The 18,764-nt window shown below is 39.3% G+C and overlaps 1 protein-coding gene across 7 annotated transcripts in view; it reads right to left on the minus strand.

Moving 5' to 3' along the window:
- Window positions 1-5,087: 5,087 nt before the first annotated feature.
- The window catches only part of sh2b3 (SH2B adaptor protein 3), a 56,297-nt gene continuing 42,620 nt past the window's right edge, over window positions 5,088-18,764 (minus strand). For 4 of the 7 annotated variants that reach the window (XM_044197891.1, XM_044197889.1, XM_044197893.1 and 1 more), the window contains exons 3-8: window positions 14,555-14,656; window positions 13,100-13,188; window positions 9,146-9,270; window positions 8,050-8,261; window positions 7,511-7,688; window positions 5,088-6,545 (exon numbers count right to left, since the gene is read on the minus strand). In XM_044197891.1, the coding sequence (XP_044053826.1) occupies window positions 6,187-6,545; window positions 7,511-7,688; window positions 8,050-8,261; window positions 9,146-9,270; window positions 13,100-13,188; window positions 14,555-14,656 (1,065 nt within the window). In that variant the 3' untranslated portion in view covers window positions 5,088-6,186. The remainder of the gene's footprint in view (window positions 6,546-7,510; window positions 7,689-8,049; window positions 8,262-9,145; window positions 9,271-13,099; window positions 13,189-14,554; window positions 14,657-18,764) is intronic. The other 3 variants (XM_044197895.1, XM_044197894.1, XM_044197896.1) reach the window with 2 other exon arrangements.

The following is an 18,764-nucleotide window of genomic DNA, read 5'->3' on the forward strand; positions in this document are numbered from 1 at the left end:
ACTAGGTTTTCCTGGAGCTTTTAACTGCATCTCACTGCCTTCATCATCCACTTATCACATTTAGGTCACATAATGACACCACCTGAGCCAACTCCATTCACTGAAGCCGTTAGATGCGGTTGAAAAAGTTAGCGTTAGTAAGTGGACCTGTGAGATTAATTTGCCACACAACCGTTATTAACTTTGAGCTTGAAGGTTCATTCTTGACCTTGGAAGTAATTCTCAACTCAAAGTCCACTAACTAGATTTTATATTATTAATTTGCAATTGTTGCTAGGCCACTGTTTCCAAGGTCATGAATCTCCATGTCATAGCTGTCATGTTGTCACAGTGACGATGCCAGGCAACCAGCGTTTAACAGGTATTAAAATTTGTGACAAATCATGGACGTATTAAAGAGGCCACATTATGCAAATTTTCAGGTTTATACTTTTATTTGGGGGTCCTACTAGAATAGGTTTACATGTTTTAATGTTCAAGAAACATTATTTTTCTCATACTGTAGATTGCTCTATTCACCCTCTGTCTGAAACACTGTTTTAGCTCCCTAAAAAGCCAAGTCTGCTCTGATTGGTCAGCTGGCCCACTCTGTTGTCACTGGTCAGCCCCTTAGAGCGTGTGTTGGAAACTATCCGGATTCCTGAGGCTTCCTGATCAGCCGGAAACACAGCTGTAGCCACGGTAACCATGGCAGGCATTATGCAAATGTGTTACATAGTGACATAGACGAGCGGAAGAAAAGGCTGAAATACAAACAAGGCTTTCAGCCAGGTCAGGAGCAGTGTTTTCTGTGGGAGACAGTAACTCCCTAAGGCGTGGACTTTGGGCTTTGTAACTTTGCAGACCATTTATATACAAAAAAAAAGCTATATAACATTAACACACTAAAAGAAAGGGAAAAATCCAAAAGGCATAATATGGCTACTTCAAGAGCGCTCGTTAGCTACTTTAAGTACTAGTCTAAGTACTGCGGGGGCACTGTTTTTGCTAATACCTTTCAAGTTATATGATAACGTTTACAGTGGCAATTATGGGGAAATTCCTATTTAGATGGTCATAGAAAGTGGTCTAACACCAAGAAATAGTCTGGCACATAGCTAACCCCGTAGAATGTGGCGCTTTTACACTTCCTTTTTGAAGGGATTAAACAAACGAGACATAACGTATGGTTTAGTAACTGAGATTGAGCTTTTTCAGCAGCCAGGAGGCTAGCTGTTTCCCTGTTTTCACCTTTCAGTCTTTATGCTAAGTTACAATGACAGCCTGCTGGCTGTAGCTAGGTTCTTATTTAAAGGGACAGTTCACCCCAAAATCAGATACATATTTTTCCTCTTACCTGTAGTGCTATTTATCCATCTAGATTGTTTTGGTGTGAGCTGCCAAGTTTTGGAGATATAAGTCGTAGAGATGTCTGCCTTTTTTGAATATAATGGGACTAAATGGCACTCGGCTTGTGGTGCTCAAAGTGCCAAAAAAATACATTTGAAAAACTCAACAGCAATGTCTCTTTCCAGAAATCATGAACAATGAATAATCCACAGATTTATTGTGAGCAGTTCCAACTACAGGTAAAAGGAAAAATATGTATTTTTGATTTTGGGGTGAACTTTCCCTTTAAGGGATGAGAGCGACTAGTAACCGTTAGCTAATGATTTTCTAATCTAGCAGTTAACTAACTCGTGGCATGAGCGCGTATAATAAGTGTCTCCTAAAATGTCGAACTATTCCTTTAATCTGTAATAATGTCAATCAATTCGGGACAATATGTTCTAATCTTCTTTTGACTTTTTAATGGTGGAGGCTTCATTTCTTTAGGCTAGCATTTCCCAGATGGCATGAAACACCTTGTCAGAGCAGTAAGTACCATTTATCTGTAACCTCTCTCAACTTCATCCATCACCTGAACAGTGAATATCTTGTACTGGTTCATCACATGCTCATTATGTTGTACAGCATGTACTGGAAAAACAAGAGAGACTCAACGAGTGCACACACAAATCACAAACTGATCATGTGAGTTATGTTTTTTTGGGTTAGGTTTATTTTACAAAAAGTCAAATATACAGTTGATATATCTATAGATATATCTATATATCTATAGATATATAGATATATCTATATCTATATAGATATATATATAATATAATTTAGATGCTTATTACTGAAAGGGATGCAAACACAATGACAAATTTTAAAAGCTGTTGTGGTTTTCATTGGCTGTTGAGGGGATGTTGGGTTGAACTGGAATGTTTACAGTGCTAAGTTAACATACAGAATGAACAGTATTGAGAACACATTACATTCATCAACTGGACATTTTAAAATAAACATACGGGGGGGCTAAAGGTGTTGCTGGAGCAGATGTTGAGGATTAAAGACACCTGAGGTACACAGGGATTTTCTTCAGCATTAACTCGATTCTTGCAGACAAATTGGAGTGAATAAGCCATAAATGAATAGGAAAATGTGGTAGCCCTGGTTTTAAATATAGCATTTTTTCTGGGACCTCTGGCATTCGTCAAATATTTTTTCTTCAGTCCATGAGCAGGTGCAAACATTGAATTCTCACTCACTTAATTCATCCATCTATTTGCCTCTGACCGCTCCCTACATACATAAAACGGTGTGAAGCACTGGGCATCTCTCAGATATTGCACTACTCAAGTTCTGCACCACATCACACCCTGAGCTTTTGAAAAGGGGAAAAGCAACAGCAGCTTTCTGGCAAAGGCACAGTCATTCTCCCTAAAACAAAAATAAAAAACAGTCAGTAAAGAGAGGGGACTGATAGTCAAAATAGTTATTGTTACCGTTGCTTTCCTTTGGCAGAAATGAAACACAGAGGTGATGAGGGATTTGTTTAGACTCGGGTGCATAAAGGCAGGAAGACCAACCGTACTTTTGCCAAAAACGTCCTTGTTTTTGTTCCCCTTATAAACACTTTAAAGATGTCAGTCTTGATCATGATGATACATCAAAGAGAACTACACAACCACTGTCAAAATGTTCCTTTGATAGACAAAGCTGACTTATTGCGTGACAAGAGGAGTAATCACAGCGGCCTTACTCTGGTCATGTTCATGAGGAAATGAAGTTGCATTTATGAATTTCTCCTAAAAAACAAGAAATTATGATAAAGTTATAAAGCAGGCAGAGAGACAGATTCAGGTCTAAACCATACATTAAGCATAAGTTTACTGAAGGCAAATCTTAATCAACTGCTAAAGTTAGTGTTAAAGCAAGGTTAGAAGACAAACAGACAAGTCCTAGCACACTATTTCCCAAAGGCATCCTGCTGCCAATGCAAGTGAAGCTTCAGTTAATGAAACAAAATTACAGAAAACTGGACATTTCATCTTTGGTGTGTGTCAAAACAACTGCTGTCAGGAGAAGAACTGGTCACTGTTTATGGGATATTCTGTGTTTTCTGTAAGGAGAGGTGAGGTTCACAAGTCAGAATGTAACTGAAACAAATCGGGTGTGGCCACAGGCTGATCTCGAGGTGGAAACACCATAAAGGTTTGGATTGCTTTGGGTTACAAATCAGCTCTTTAGATGCTTTTCAGGAAACTCAGACCTGGTGGTGGATGAGATGAAACAAACGTAACTAGATTAAAAAAAGAAGAAGCTTGTTTTGGTAAAGGCTTAATATTTGGATGTATTCCTTTATATAACCTCCAATGAAAATGTAGTAAATCAGCTCTGGACAATAAAATTCACACCTGAGTTGAGTGATGTACATCTGTTTTAGTCAGTGCAGCTTTAAACTGGTGGTTTAAACCTTTAAAAAGGTGTGATGACAAACTCGGAAGGCACCTTAAATTATTGATTGGTCATAAAATCCAGAAACAAGAAACATGAAGCTAGAGGACGAAGGATCACTGGTGTGTAACATCTCATGGCACATTAGGACACTTTCAAAGCAAACCAAACCTTCCTCACAAAGCCTCATTAAAAACATAGAAACATGGAAGTTGTATTAAAAATGATGTATAGAGTAAAAGTATATTATTTTCACAGTTCCTCCTTGTTTTTTTATTGGCTGATGTGGTGAAGTTGTACAGGAAATACTAAGAAAAATAAGAAATGTTATGAGGTGGAGACATGATGCCACTCCCAGAATCAAGATTTGCCTGATGCAGTTATTAAGAAAATAAATGTTAATATCTACACTTGAGGCACTTGTGTGACTTCAGTGTCACTCGGTCTTTCAGGAGTTGCATCACATCACAGTCTACGTTTAAGAGACCTTTAAGGGTTTAATGACAAACCACAACAAAAGTGGTTTGAAGTTTCCAGCGCTTTCACCCTCACTTGAGAATCCACACAACTGAAAGGACAAGATGAGGCAAATCATGTCAGCTTTGTCAAATACCTGACTTAGATTCAATTCCTACTTTGATTTGGTCTGTATGAGTTTTCCCCCCTCTCACGCTCTTTGGAGTGAAGCCTTTCAAGTTTTTGTTTCTATTGGGCGCCTATTTTCTGCTTTGTGTGTACAAAAGTCACCTTGGGGTGCCAAGTCTCATTTTGAATACAGACTACTTTTGCCACAAAATCAATAAAAATGGAGTGGAATTATTATAGTATAATTAATATGTCTAATCTGACATCTAACACTTGGAATTAAATTAATTTTAAGTGGAAAGTGTATTGCGCCACAAAATACATTTTGTTCACATCATGTTTCCATCAGGACAAAAGATAAACTAGCATCCTGCGCAGAGAAGCTTAACTCATCTTTTCTCCTGATGGTGGTTCTTCTGTCACACCTGTAAATTAAAAAATATATATAAAGCAGGGCAGAGCTACACTTTTTAAAAATTAATGTAGTGGCACAAAATACCTTTTGTATCAGGAAAGGTGACTTTGTATCAAGTGTTAAAAATTAATATGGTAATAATATCCATCCATCCATTTTCTAAACCATTGTTCAGGGTTGCAGGATGGTAAAAATATAGAAATTGCAATATTGTTATTATATCATTCCTTTTTCTTTGATTTTGTGGCAGAAAGTATTTCTGTAAGACCATGTATCACTTTGTGCTCATTCAAAAGTTAATTTTGTGCGCATAATGCCTTTGGTGCTTGAAATGTTGCATGTAACACCACAAAGACACTTTTGGAAAAGCTAGCAGTGAGTATTAGGACACAAAGTCGCACACAGACTCTGGAGTGAATATTGTACCAGACTGAGATCAGCACAATCATGCTGATGGACTACACTTTCAATCATCTCATAGACACATCCACCACAAACAGCTTTTGGTAAAAACAGTGCTGATGAAGAAAGCTGATCTAGAATCATTTCTGTATTTGCTTCAGCGAAGGTTTTCAAGAAGGAGGAAGCAGATCGGTTTCTAGTAACAGCTTCCCAACTGACTTTAACCAAGTTTTCTGCTTTTTACTTAATTTTTTTATTTTTCTACAAAAGAATCTGTGTATAGAAAAAATACACATTGTTTCCAAAGTGCACTGAAAGCATTGTGCACTTAAATATATACTAATGCGCAAAAGGAGGAATATCTAATAGAGTGTATAGACACTCTAAAATAGAGTGCTGTTTTGTTTCGCCGTTTGTATAAAAAGGTGGGAGTGTGCTCCACACAAAGTCCTGTGTGTGGAGAGTAAATGTCATTTAAATATTTTACAGGAGCACTTGATATAACCAATTTCACAGGCAGTGCCTTCCCATCAGTTCAGGTTAAGTGCCAAAGAAGTTAAATCAAGCACACCTCTATGAATTCACAAGAATACAAACATTTAAAAATATTTTTTGCCCGGGCTCGAGGACAGCTACACATGTGGCTCCCCTTCTCTTGCACAGAACCTCAACATCAACGAGAATAATCATCATGGTCAACACTGTTATAAAACTCCCAAAAATACATTCACTGTCGACACTCTGTGTGGAGGTTGTGAGGGTCTGACACTGGTAAACACACTCCCAGCACAGACAGTGAGTGTGTATGTGTGTGTGTGTTTTGACTGCACATTTATCAGACAAAGACTTGTTGGCTAAAGTTCATGAGTCTGCTATTATAATGTTAGCATCATGCGCTCTCCAAGAGTCTCACACATCCACATGAAGCTGGGTGGGGGTAATAAAATGTGTCTGTATGATGTGTGCATGATCATGTGTGACTGCAGTCTGTCAAAAGTGATGGAGGTGTTTGACTCGGCGGGTCAGAGCAACATGTACTGGTTGTCTATCGCCCGCTTGCGACCTCGCTCAGGCTCCAGCTCATAGTCTGAGTCCCGCTGAGGGATGTGGGGGTTGGGGTGGCGAAGCAGGGGTCTCCTCCCCACCGATTCACTCCGACGCAGAGGAGCGGGGGCTGACGGAGGAGGGTCAGGGACGCGGTTGGTGCGACTGAACGGGCGGTTCGCCGGTTGGGAAACAGAGCTGGGACTGGACGTGGTGCTGGTGGAGCAGGAGGAAGGGGGCTGAGTGGAGCTGCGCGCCAGGCTGCAGTGGGCCAAGCTGGGCTCAGAGCTCCACCGATGGAGGGAGAAAGGGACGAGAAGAGTGCCTGAGAGCTGACCTGAGAGAAGAAAAAAAATAAATAAATAAAGAGGAAATGAGAGTTTTGGTGACTACATCAAGCAAAAACTACCACTTCCTTCGCATTTCTGCTGCACACCTGCTTACCATTACAACAACACACGATTGTCATGTCATTAAAGGGTAATTCTGAATCTTATTTTTGTAGTTCTGATCATCATTACTATTGAACTGTAAAATTATTGTATTAATTATTAATTATTATTATAACTGTCACAGATGTAAACATCCACAGTTTAGAGAACAACTTCCTGGTTCAAATTTGACTTACAGCACTTGCCACAGTTGTGCACCACAATTTTTCTGTGCAATGACTAATTATAACCAAAATTTCATGTGTTTTCACTTTGGGTTTTACTGCCTTGTGACCCCTCGTGACAAGTTGCATGTACCAGAGTTGTGAACAGTTCCAACAAAGACTGACTTTCCCTTAGGACCTTTTTCAATTACGAAAAAAAAATAAATAAATAAAAATTAAGAAAAGTTGCCATTATTTCACAAGACAAAACAAGAATTAGACAAAAGTCAAAAAAAGATTAATATATTTTAATGTAACAAAGCTTTTTTTTTTTTAAGTATTCATTTCGAAACCTCTCAGATTTCTCCTGTGACCCAGTGGAAGGGTCCCGACACCCAGGTTGGGTGCCAATTATTTGGATGATCTGGCTAAACTTTCATTTTATGTACAAGATGTCTGATTGTCTGACAGCTTGTGTTTCTTGCCCCATTGGACTTTGTTGTCACGAAGTGGCCGTGTTCCCAGATCACAGCAATTACTTCGGTAAGTGCAATGTTACCAACTAATGAAAATGATGGTGAAAACAACTAAACTAAGATCCAAGTTGTAATAAACATGTTGATATAAAAGTCAAATTCACATAATCATTGCTACAAACACTCAGACATGAACCATTTTTCTGTTTGACAAAGAGACATGAGTCTCACCCTGTGATGGAGGGCTGGAGCCCGCCACTACGAAGCTGGACAGCGTGACGGCACCAGCGGCTCCACACTCTAGCGGGATGGGGAAGAGGCGGAAGTGACTGAGCATGTCCATAACAGAGGGGAAGCGCAGGTGCTGCACCCTGCACTGACCCCATTCTGTTAGAGAGAGGCGCAGGTGCTGCAGAGACAGAGGCGTGAGGAAAGAAAAGTGAGATTTTCACACTGTTTGAGTCCGAGCCAGAGCTGAATTGTGCCCCCTCCATTTCTTTACCCCGGTGGACAGCGTTCACATTTGTTTATAGTCTTTTCCATCAGCAGTATGTTTGCATAATTCTTCCTTATTTCATTGTTTAGCACCATTGTTAGGAAATGAGGTCGGCACCAGTTTGACATACGCAGGCCAAAAGAAGAACAATGTGGGTTGGGAAAAACGTTCATTCATATTACTAAATTCTTTGGTGAACCACTTCCGGATGTGAACTAAAATGCCAGTGCGAACAAGCCCTCAGTCTTGCTTTATCAGACATTGTGAGACGTACCTTTGCTTTTCCCTGGTAGTTAAACGTGAGGACGTAGTCTCCTCTGCGTGTCTCGCTCTGTCGGACCAGAAACACTCCGTGTCCCTCCGGTCCAGAGCTCTGAACCAGGTAGGCTGCCTTGACGCGGGAGATGGGCCCGTGGAACCAGGGGTAGGAGAACAGGAAGTGATCAGTCTTCTGGACAACCTGCTCCGGCGGGGCAAAGGTGGGGCCTGGAGGGATGAACAGAGAAACAAAACGGTTAATTCTTCTAAATCCTACAGCTCAACGTTTTTATATTAATAATGGATAAAATTACTACGTTTAATATAAAAGGTGTCGCTCGTAGTGACAAACCCGCAAGGAATAATCACCCAACTCTATGGAGCTTTTTAGCATTTTTTAGCTAATTTTATGGTTTTTATGGCCCACAACTGTTTTGTTTCAGTCTCTCATCAGTGTTGTTTTCAGCAAATAAGCTATAAAACCCCACTATACACTTCCTGCACAGCACCAAATGGCAAACAGACAAAGTTAGCGACTAGCTGGTGAAGATAGTGTAGCATTTAGCATCTAAAGATCCAGATATTTCCCTCAGGAGTTGGTGGAGATCAATACAGAGCTAAAAGCAGAGTGAAGATTGGACTTTGGATTTATCAGGTGGACAGAGATAAGACTTCAAATGAAATGTTGCTCTATGTCTGCTGGATGTGTAAATAGGCAACTGCTTGCTAACACACTCACCTTATAAAAAAGGTGATAATAGAAGTTGGCCCCCAAGTGGCCAAAATAAAAATAAATTAAAACTGCTTTTAATTCCAGTTCATTAAAACATGGGCCTTATGCTGAAATCTGGGAACACGTCAACATCACGACAACCTAGTTCAACGGAGAACTCAGATGTTCAGACAGGTTGTAAACAAATAGTTTATCCAGACAGATCTTAGCAATTAACTTGGTATGTGTGGTACCATTTTATCATAACACTATCTCTGGACACCAGGATGTCAACACTTAGCCCCACAACTGTAAACCTGAGTTTTAGGAGGACATTTTTGATTAAATGAACACACAACTACACCCTGGTTGTTAGAGGATGTCTGGTAAGTCTTCTTACACAGAAGCAACGTCCCCTCATCGCACCACTCACTTTGACTTCCTAACTCTGAGCCCCCTCTTTGATTGGCTGGAGCAGAGCTGTCAGCTGGGGAGGGGAGGGGCTCCAGATCCACACTGCCTGACCTGAAGGACAAGAACAGATTCAGATTACACACATCATCTACAACACCTTATTCTTATTGTGGACCACCTGAAGAGGAAAATAGGTAAATTTCATGATTATTTAATTAAATTTTAAGTCATTTTTTCCCCCATTTGGCTTTCGCCATCTTTCTTATAAGAAACCTTCATCTGTGCTTGTGCTGGAAAATCATCATCTTCTTTCAGTTTTGTGGTGAAAAGATATTTAAGTTGCTGTAACATGCAGTGTAGATGCTGCATAATACTCATTTAGTAACTGCAATTACATAAGTGTCTGAAAAATAAATGTGTTGATTTAATGCTATTAATATATCGTACTTTTTTCTTAAGCAGGAGGGGGAGCAACAGATATGGGTAGGGAACGAAAGAGAGAGGTGTGTGTGTGTGTGTGTGTTGGTGGGCTGAGTCTAGTGAACATGGAGGAAACAGCAGGCTGAAGGAACACAAAGACACAGAGCACAGACAGGAAGTGAGTCCAGTTCACCAGTTCAGATCTGAACTAAGACTTACTGTTCTTCTGTTTCACTGCTCACACTCACACAGCCTCAAACACACATATATACACACACACGCACACACACACACGCGTATGTGTGTATACACACAGATGAGAATGGGAAGGTTAAAGAGGGAAGCCGGAGCAAATCCTGCTAAAATGCTGACTTGAGTTTGCAGCGTTCTGAATAACAGGAAGACAAGTCTCCTTTCTCCTAACTCTGTGTGTTCTTGTTCTTCTATCTTTGTGAGATCATTTTACATTTTACTCTAGCAAAGTGATGACATTTTGCATAGTGTGGACATTTCCGTAGAGTTAAGAGCTCAAACCAACTACACCTACCACATTCAACCACATCTAAAGGGAAAAGTGTTTATACCCGTTCCAAGTGGCCCCACTCGAGGGCAAAGCCAAAAGCCTGCCATCATAGCATCCACCTGGCTGCATCAACCTGCCTCTATGATCTCTCTTTTGCAGGTTTTTGTAGTCTCAACATGATGAATCATACAAACGAGGATAATGGCGCAGAACTTTGGACCATTAGCCTTTTTCACAGCAGACATTTTGACTTGTCATAGTAGGAAAAGCACAGGTGTAACTAATAACGTTAACTCTGTTCTATTCAAGTGTCACAGTCAGCCATGACAACGTGCCAGTGAGCCAACATGCACAATATCAGGACCCTGAAACTGAAGCAGCTAAATGGAATTTAGTCATCGTTCATTTTATTATTTACACCTGTGCTTTTCCTGCTGTGACATGTCAAAATGTCTTCTTATCTTAATCCCTTTTTTATTGTAATACCTTCTTATTTTATGTTTTTATCTTATCTTACATGTTGTTATATATTTAATACCTTCTTATCTTATATGTTTTTGTCATGTATGGGCATTGCCGCCCTTTGTTTGTTGCTTTTTATTTTGAAGCACATTGAGTCTATGCATGTAGTATGAAATGTGCTATATAAACAAACTTGACTTGACTTCTGTTTCTCGAAGGACACTCATGGTGTGGCTCTCAGTTGTACACACATAAAGAGACGGAAGTAGTTGTGTGAAGAGTAACAGATTAAAGGCTTATCAGATGCCAAAACACTGCAACAAATGGTTAATACTCTGGAACATTATCATGGCGGCAATTATTTTATCTTTTATCATGACGATCACGAGGTAAACAGTAGAGTCCTTGTTGCAAAGTAATGCACCAGGAATTTGTGCTTGCATGTATGTGATTAGCCAGTCTAAAGTCTGTCTGAACGCAGCCTTAAACAATCTGACCAGCACTTCGTTTGAAGCATCCTGAGGTACGTACGGTCAGAATTCGGATTATTTTAAGAGCTGGCCTGTAGCTGTGATGTTAATAGTTCAGATACGGAGACAAAGGATGCATTAAGTATTCAGTACAAATGTATTTTTTGAGTAGGAAAAAAAGAAGAGAGTTTTGAAGCTGTCCTCATTCATATTCACTTCAGCTATGAAGAAGAAACTGACACATGACGTGCGTGCACTTGAGCTAGGCCAACGTATTGGCCGATATTAGCTTATTGCAGATATATCGGTATTGGTGCACATGTCGGCTGATAAGTAACTAAAATTTGCTGTACAAAAATGCCAAACTAGGTTTGAGGTACTTTCGAAAAAGTGTCTCCCATTTCATATTTTGTCACATGTTACATCATATGTTGATTTTTCAATTGTAAAATGTCTCGTTCAGTATGTATACTCACAATAAAAACCTTTTTTTAAAAATAAAAATCCATATCAAGATTGTTATGTTAAAAAAGTACTATTGGCTGATATATCAGATTTTTTAAAGAGTGAACTCTGACCTCACTGTGTGCGTGTGTGTAAATTGTGTAAGAGCATTCCAGACATCTGCTGAAATGAGAAATGTCCTGAGATTCCCGAGTCTCAGACCTCCCCCACACTTCCTTTCACAGAGCAACACACACACTTGCACAAATACACACACACACACATTTGTTTCACTATCCCCGTGGGGGACAGTCATTGACATAATGCTTTCCCTAATCCCTTACCCTAACCATCACAACTAAGTGCCTAACCTTAACCCTTACCCTAACCCTAACCCTAACCTGATTGTAACCTGTACCCGAAGACCAAGTCTTAACCCTCAAAAAGCAGTCTCTACCCATGGGGACCTCAATTTTTGTCCCCACAGTGACACAAGTCCTCATGGGTTAGTGTGCGTTCAGGTTAAAGTCCCCACCGGGATATAAGAACATGAAACACACACACACAGTCACTCAGATATGTGTGCTCTGAAACACAAGGTCAAACTTTTTTGGGTGTAATCGCAACGTCTACTGATTAGGAAACCATACTGATGTCACGATGAAACGACTATGACTTAACACGTCTGTCAACTATCTGCCAAGTCATGTTGTACTATTTTTGTTGACAATTTTTTAAATCACATTACTGTTATGTAGTATTTGGTAGTCTGATCTGCCAGCACAGTCATCACCCTCTTTTCGGTTCCACAGCTCTCTCTCTCTTTTTTTTTTTATGTATTTCTGGTGGACAGTAGAAAGGTGACAGATAAGGAACCAGGGACGTTGTGATCATAGTATATAGCAGACTACACTACCACGACTCCCACACAGCTCTCCAACTTTAATAAGTGTAACTTTTAATGATACATACAAGAAAGTTTATTTAAATTTTAAAAATACATTTATTGCAGAGCTTTAAAGCCCTAACAGAATGCTCTCCACACCAGATGTGTTACCTCTCAAAGGTTTAGTGTAAATATTAAGCTGACTGATGAGTTTGATGAATGATTATTTCCAGGAATATTCCAAATATAACAAGACCCAAACCTGCTCCAGTCTGTAAAAGCAGGTATGCAGTATGTGTTTGCATTTGAACCTCAAACACAAGTAAACATCTAGCACGTCCACAAACACTAAAAACAGCCAAAGTCCAAGTGTTAAATATTTCCACTCAGAATCTCAAGGAAAAAAGCTGCGTTAGGAGAGATGGCTGAAGACGAGGCAGGCTCCCGTTACATCCTCTGTGTGTGTCTGGGACCCAGCTGGCTTTGTCAGGTTGAGCCAATGTATTGATTTCATGACTAAGTTTTGAGTTGGATTCAGATTCAAATGTATGATGCTGAAAAAATCTCTCAGTTTGTGGTTGGAAAATGGGTTGCAACCTCAGTCTTCAGTTTGGTTTGTGCTCACAAAAATCAAAAATTCTCAAGAGTTTGGATCAAATTTGAAAAAAGGGAACAGATTGGGTTCAAATATTGAGGTTTCAGATAATATAAAATAGCTGTCTTTGTATTTCTCACCTGTTGCTGATACATTCTTTTAGCTCTGTGGTCCAGGAGCTGACCTGTTGGTCGTTGTCCGTCTCAAATATCAGACTACCTCGATTAACCTGCAAAGACAAAGTTGCTTTCAAATATCCACATTATTTAGACGCTGGACTGCATTACATTGTGCAAATGCAAGAAATGGCCTAGACACATTAAAAGTGCAAATTGTCTAATGCTATACATACACTGACAGTGTATATTTAGGGCTTGATGTTGCCATTTAGGTGGCAGCTCACCTTTTTTTATAAGTTTTGTAGCTTAAGGTAAAACTTTTGAGTTAACTTTATTTCCATTCCAACAAAATTTGGTAGGAGCTTTGGTGAGCTGCAACAGGATGGACTGGACAACATACAACACCGCATACTAATAAACCCATCATATAAATAGACATACTATAAATGCACATTATAGCATTAATAATTACAGAGAAGAGAAAAAAAGCTAAAAATAACATGTACTTCAAAGTACCGAAGGTTTACCGTTCAAGAGTCAAAAACCCTGAGGGAATGTACTTTTTTTGAGCCACTCAGATTTAAAATAAGGTTGTCTATATCTGTAGGAGAGATGCTAACAATATTCAGAGTCTTATAAATTGAAAAGTAAGACAGGAGGAAGTAGCCACAAATTTTCCACTTTCCACAACTGATGTGTAAAACTGCTATCAAATACTCACTGTTAACACTGTAGAAACTTTGTAGTGTGCTTCTTTATTGTGAACAAAGGTTGTAATCAATTTGGTTTCATGTTTGTTACACTGGATTGCAATGGTTTCCACAACAAAACAAAAAAACTAAATCCATAAGAAGTTCTCAAACCACTTCTGTAGCATAATCCACTTCTCCGCTGTCCATCCACATGCTCAGTAAACAAACACAATTTCACTAAAATACAGCTAAAGACACATTTCTTTTCTAGAAAAGTGTAGTAGAGCAACAAAGAAGCAGTGTTTAGATATATTTTGGTGAAACGATTGCTGATGGAGCATGTGGATGGCCAGCAGAGAAGTGATTGGAGATGTGAGAAGTTTCTGTGGATGTTTTGATATGTTTTCCCCCCCATAAAAACTTGGAATCCATTATAATAGCATAATCCACGCTGCTGTTTGGGAATGAGAAAACTACAATGTTATGACAGCCATCTTTCAACACTACAGGTAGTGAGTGTTTGATATTCGAGAGACAAAGTTTGGGTGGAATATTCTGCAAGTGTAAACCAACGAGGTCTAAATGAAGGCTATTTGGGGAGTTTTGTTATGAAATGATATGACACAATGATTGTTCTGTTTCCTCTTTATGTTGGATTGAGGGTTGAAGATCTAAGCAATATGGATGTAAACACCACAGTGGGCAGAGTCTGCAAACTACAGCTGTAGCCTTTTTGAGCAGAAAGAGTTATCTTATTTCCATTTAGTTGAAAACATGTACTTACCTTTAAAACAAATGTGTTTAAGTTGTCAGGCATCTCCAGACGGTTGCAACGGCGGACTTCTTGGATATCTGAGCAGTGAGTGGTCAGCTTGGGACTGGAGGCCTGAAAAACACAATAAAGACATGATGACTATCAGACTGATCAGACGTTACACTTTCAGAAAAAGAAAGAAGAAAGTAGCAGTGTGTCACGACGATCCTGTATTGTGTCCAACAGGAGCGTTAACCTTCCTGATTATGATTATACTCTCTTTAACAATCAAATCTTTTTCAAAACTGGTTTGTGTAAATAATAAAAGTATTAAATGAGTCAACCAGCCGCTGATGTCTAAGGTTGCTGACCACGTGATATTGCCAAATTTCCCCGAATAGTTCAACAACACACTGAACAACTTGCTGCAGGCTAGTTGCTGGTAGTCTGGTGAAGAAACACAGCTGGGTGCGGTGTTGAGAGTTTGGGGCTGTTAAAGAAATTATTCTGAAAATGTGTCTCTGGATAATTATCCTGAGAAACTTGGACGTTGTTTCTGGAAAGACGTGCAAGATACCAGTTAGGGCTAAGTACTGTAAAAATATGATTTTGGTGATTTTGGTGAATCAACCTTTTAAACCTGCAGATAATTTGTTGAAAAGTGCCTCATTTGGGCTTAAAATCAGGTGCTTCTGGCATACCAGCCTCTGCTTTACCAACCAAGCTTGGTTCAAAGTGCTGCAGCAATCAAACTCACACAGTCTTTGTAGATTTGTTACTCAATGGCACATTAGTGCAGCGAGGTTTGTACATTTTCCTCAAGTAATTGAAAAAATATCGCTGCACACCTCTTTTTTTCAAATGTCTGGCAACAACAAAAAAAGCTTTACTGCGGTTGAGATGGGTATAATGGAATTGACTTCTGAGTAGGGTGCCACTGCAATATGTCTTATTTTAAGGTTGACCAGTAAAGCTACAGATACAACACTACACCACAGATATACACGTATGCAACATGGATTATTATTTTACTATTTGCTGTGTCTTTACACCTAACAAATGGGACCCAGATGGCCCACAGAAAGCCTGGAAAGCAGTGTCAGTTTCTGTCAGTGCGAGACACATTTGTGTCTGTGCAGTTATGTTGTCATGCTTGTTTGAGTGTATGTGTGTGAATGACTGGATGCTCATGTGTACAGTATGTGCAATATGTGCAGTCTCTATATGTGTGAGTGTGAATTCTCAGTGCTGTTGAAACTGCAGCCTCCCTCTGTGGAAGAAAAGGCAGTGAATCGTAGGAAGAGCATGATGGGAGCTCTCCTGGCAGAGCTCCAAGGTCGACCCCACCAGGACAAACTGTGTATCAGAAATGAGATATGAAGGGCTTCCTGGTGGCTCTTTGACCCGAGGCACACAGCATGAACTCCTGATACTGTGACTGAATGTCGACCACCAACAAAACCATCAGTGACCCTGACTTTTATGTACTAATAAAACAAACATATGGAGATACTTTCTACAGGTTTAAGACCACTCTTTAAAGCCCTGTCCCATGCAGGTAAACCTGAATCCCAGCTGGACAGAAGGAGGACGGAGTGTGCACAACAACAGACACATGCACACAAACTAATCAAACGTCGCTAATCAAGGGATGCAGAGTCTTTGAGCCACCAGATACAAATGAGTGCTGACAGAGCCACCGGCATAAACACACATACACACAGACCCACACACATGGATGGATGACTCGGTCAGCCATGTGTACAGGCCGGAGGCATGTCGGGTCAGAAGTCACCTCTGAAATGAAATAAAATGAAAATGAAATGAAGCCTGGGTGACAGCTGACAGAAACATGTGGAGACAGTAGAGTCAGCAACTCTTGAGAAAAACCAGTGTGTGCGTCATATGTTAGCTATATGTGTGTATATAAATACTAAACACTAAAACATCCACTTACCTAAAATTCTAAATTATATATTTACAGTTTAAAATACACACTGTGGTTTGACATGTACATATCATCCATCTATAAATCCTGCATGCTGTATATACTGTATTTAGACATGTATACATGCATAATTACCCACTTCATGTATATAAAGTAATCTAGTACTTTACAGATTCAATATTTATTCCTTTGCACTATTTGTATTTGTTATCAACTTACAGAAACACTTGACTTGTGTATAGACATTGTACGTTGTTGCTTTTTACTTCTTTATACACACCTATTTTTTCACCTACTTGTATGTACATAATAGTTATGTTTATTTTTACCTATGTTTGTTCAGCTTTGATGTCCTTGTTTTTTGTCTATTTCTATCTTCCTGTAAATTGTTCTTGAACTGTGTGTAAGTACATTGAGAGGAATCAACTAATCGATTCATTGATTAGTCTTAAGTTTTGAAAATCAAACCGTATAAAGTAAAAACTGTTTGTTCAATTAACACAGAAAATCCTATAATACAGTATGTTCTTACACTGTGACAGATTCATTTTGACTAAGAACTGCAATATTTTTACTTATTCATCCCATAAAATTAATATATTTATTCTACCAGCAATGAATGTGATTCGCACTAAACTTGCTCCTAAACAAACACAGCACACGGTGGAAGCTAACAAGCTACAGTTGAATCAACATCAAACCCTATGGGACACACATATGCATGGGAGCAGAACAAAAAAAACCAAAAAAACAAAAAACAAGGTGGAGCGTGAGAGACAAGAAGCTACAAAAGGAAACAGACAAGACAGTGAAAGACAAGGCATTGGGAAAAGGGAGGGATGAAGAGGAAAGAGCAAGGAGGACAGATTCCAGGGCTTTGCGCACCGGATGAGTTTGAGTCTATGTGACAGTGTGTGAGCCTGAGGAATGCCTATGTTAATCCTACACACACATCAAAAGACTAGATTAACCCCCCCACTCGCCCAATTTCCTCAGCTTTGCCAGTGATGTGAATGAACCCTATAACGCCAAACGCTCTTTGTTTTAACCACACTGTCTAATACTATCAATAAAAAGCACTGTGAAGCAGAGATGAGAGGGATGTGACTCATTTAGTGAGATCTGAGTCAGTGAATGAGGAACTGACTAAAAGGCAACTTGTACCAAATTGCTGCCACAGCTGTATTTTAGTCCAGGATGTGCAGAGAAATTTGTTTCTGCTTCTTCATTTTCAGGTTAAAACGTTCAGGTTTTCTTATAACTGGAATACTTAGAAAGACAGAGTGAGAACGATACAATCAACATATTCTCAGAGGGAAGGTGTGCACATTTGCAGGAAAGGCCAGAGGCACATACAGAGTAAAAAAAAAAAGTTGTTATTTTACAAGATACTATGGAAAACATAGTATTCTTGTTGATACTCATAATATTCAGCCACACTACAGAGGCGGCCAAGTAAAACAAAATCAATAAAGATTATTTGAGGAAGTTCATAGTTTATTCTTGGAAACAGTAGGTGACTGCTACGGGGGTTCAGGGGCATTTTGAGAGTAACAATAATCACTTAGGAAATAATGTCAGTGCTAACACAAAGACAAAAACTGGACTAGTATCCAACATGCGGTAAGTCACAAATATGGCCAATTTTGAAATTACTGTTTCAGTTCCGTTTCTTATTGCATTGAAATCACTTTTGATTGTCAAACAAATTCAGCAGAGGAGCACAACTGCAGTATCTTTCAGCTTTTGCCTAAATTGCCTGACAAGTGTTGTGACAGCCAGGAACCTTGAACCCAATCACAACATAAAGGATAAAAAAAGATACGTTTAAAAAAAAATCAGAATTTATTTAAGTGGACAGTTCACCCTGAAATCAAAAATACATATTTTTCCTGTTACCTGTAGTGCTATTTATACCTTATATCTAGATTGTTTTGGTGTGAGTTGCCGAGTTTTGAGGATATCGGCCGTAGAGATGTCTGCATTTTATGAATATAATGGAACTAAATGGCACTCAGCTTGTGGTCCTCTAAGCACCAAAAATATACATTTGAACCCGGTACCTCAAAATAATCCACAGATCTTGTTGTGAGCAGTTTCATGTAGGAACTGTAGAAAGAAAATAGTTCCTACATGAAACTGTGACATGAAATTGTAAATGGCATTTTTTAGCGTTTGATATTTCATAGGCCATAGGATTAACTGAGAATAACGATTAACGAATATGCATGTATCTATTTCATGCCAAAAAACTAGAACAAAGAGACGAAGATAAAGGATGTGAGTTAAAGC

This window comes from Siniperca chuatsi, linkage group LG5 (assembly GCF_020085105.1).
Source record: "Siniperca chuatsi isolate FFG_IHB_CAS linkage group LG5, ASM2008510v1, whole genome shotgun sequence".
Classification (NCBI taxonomy): Eukaryota; Metazoa; Chordata; class Actinopteri; order Centrarchiformes; family Sinipercidae; genus Siniperca; species Siniperca chuatsi.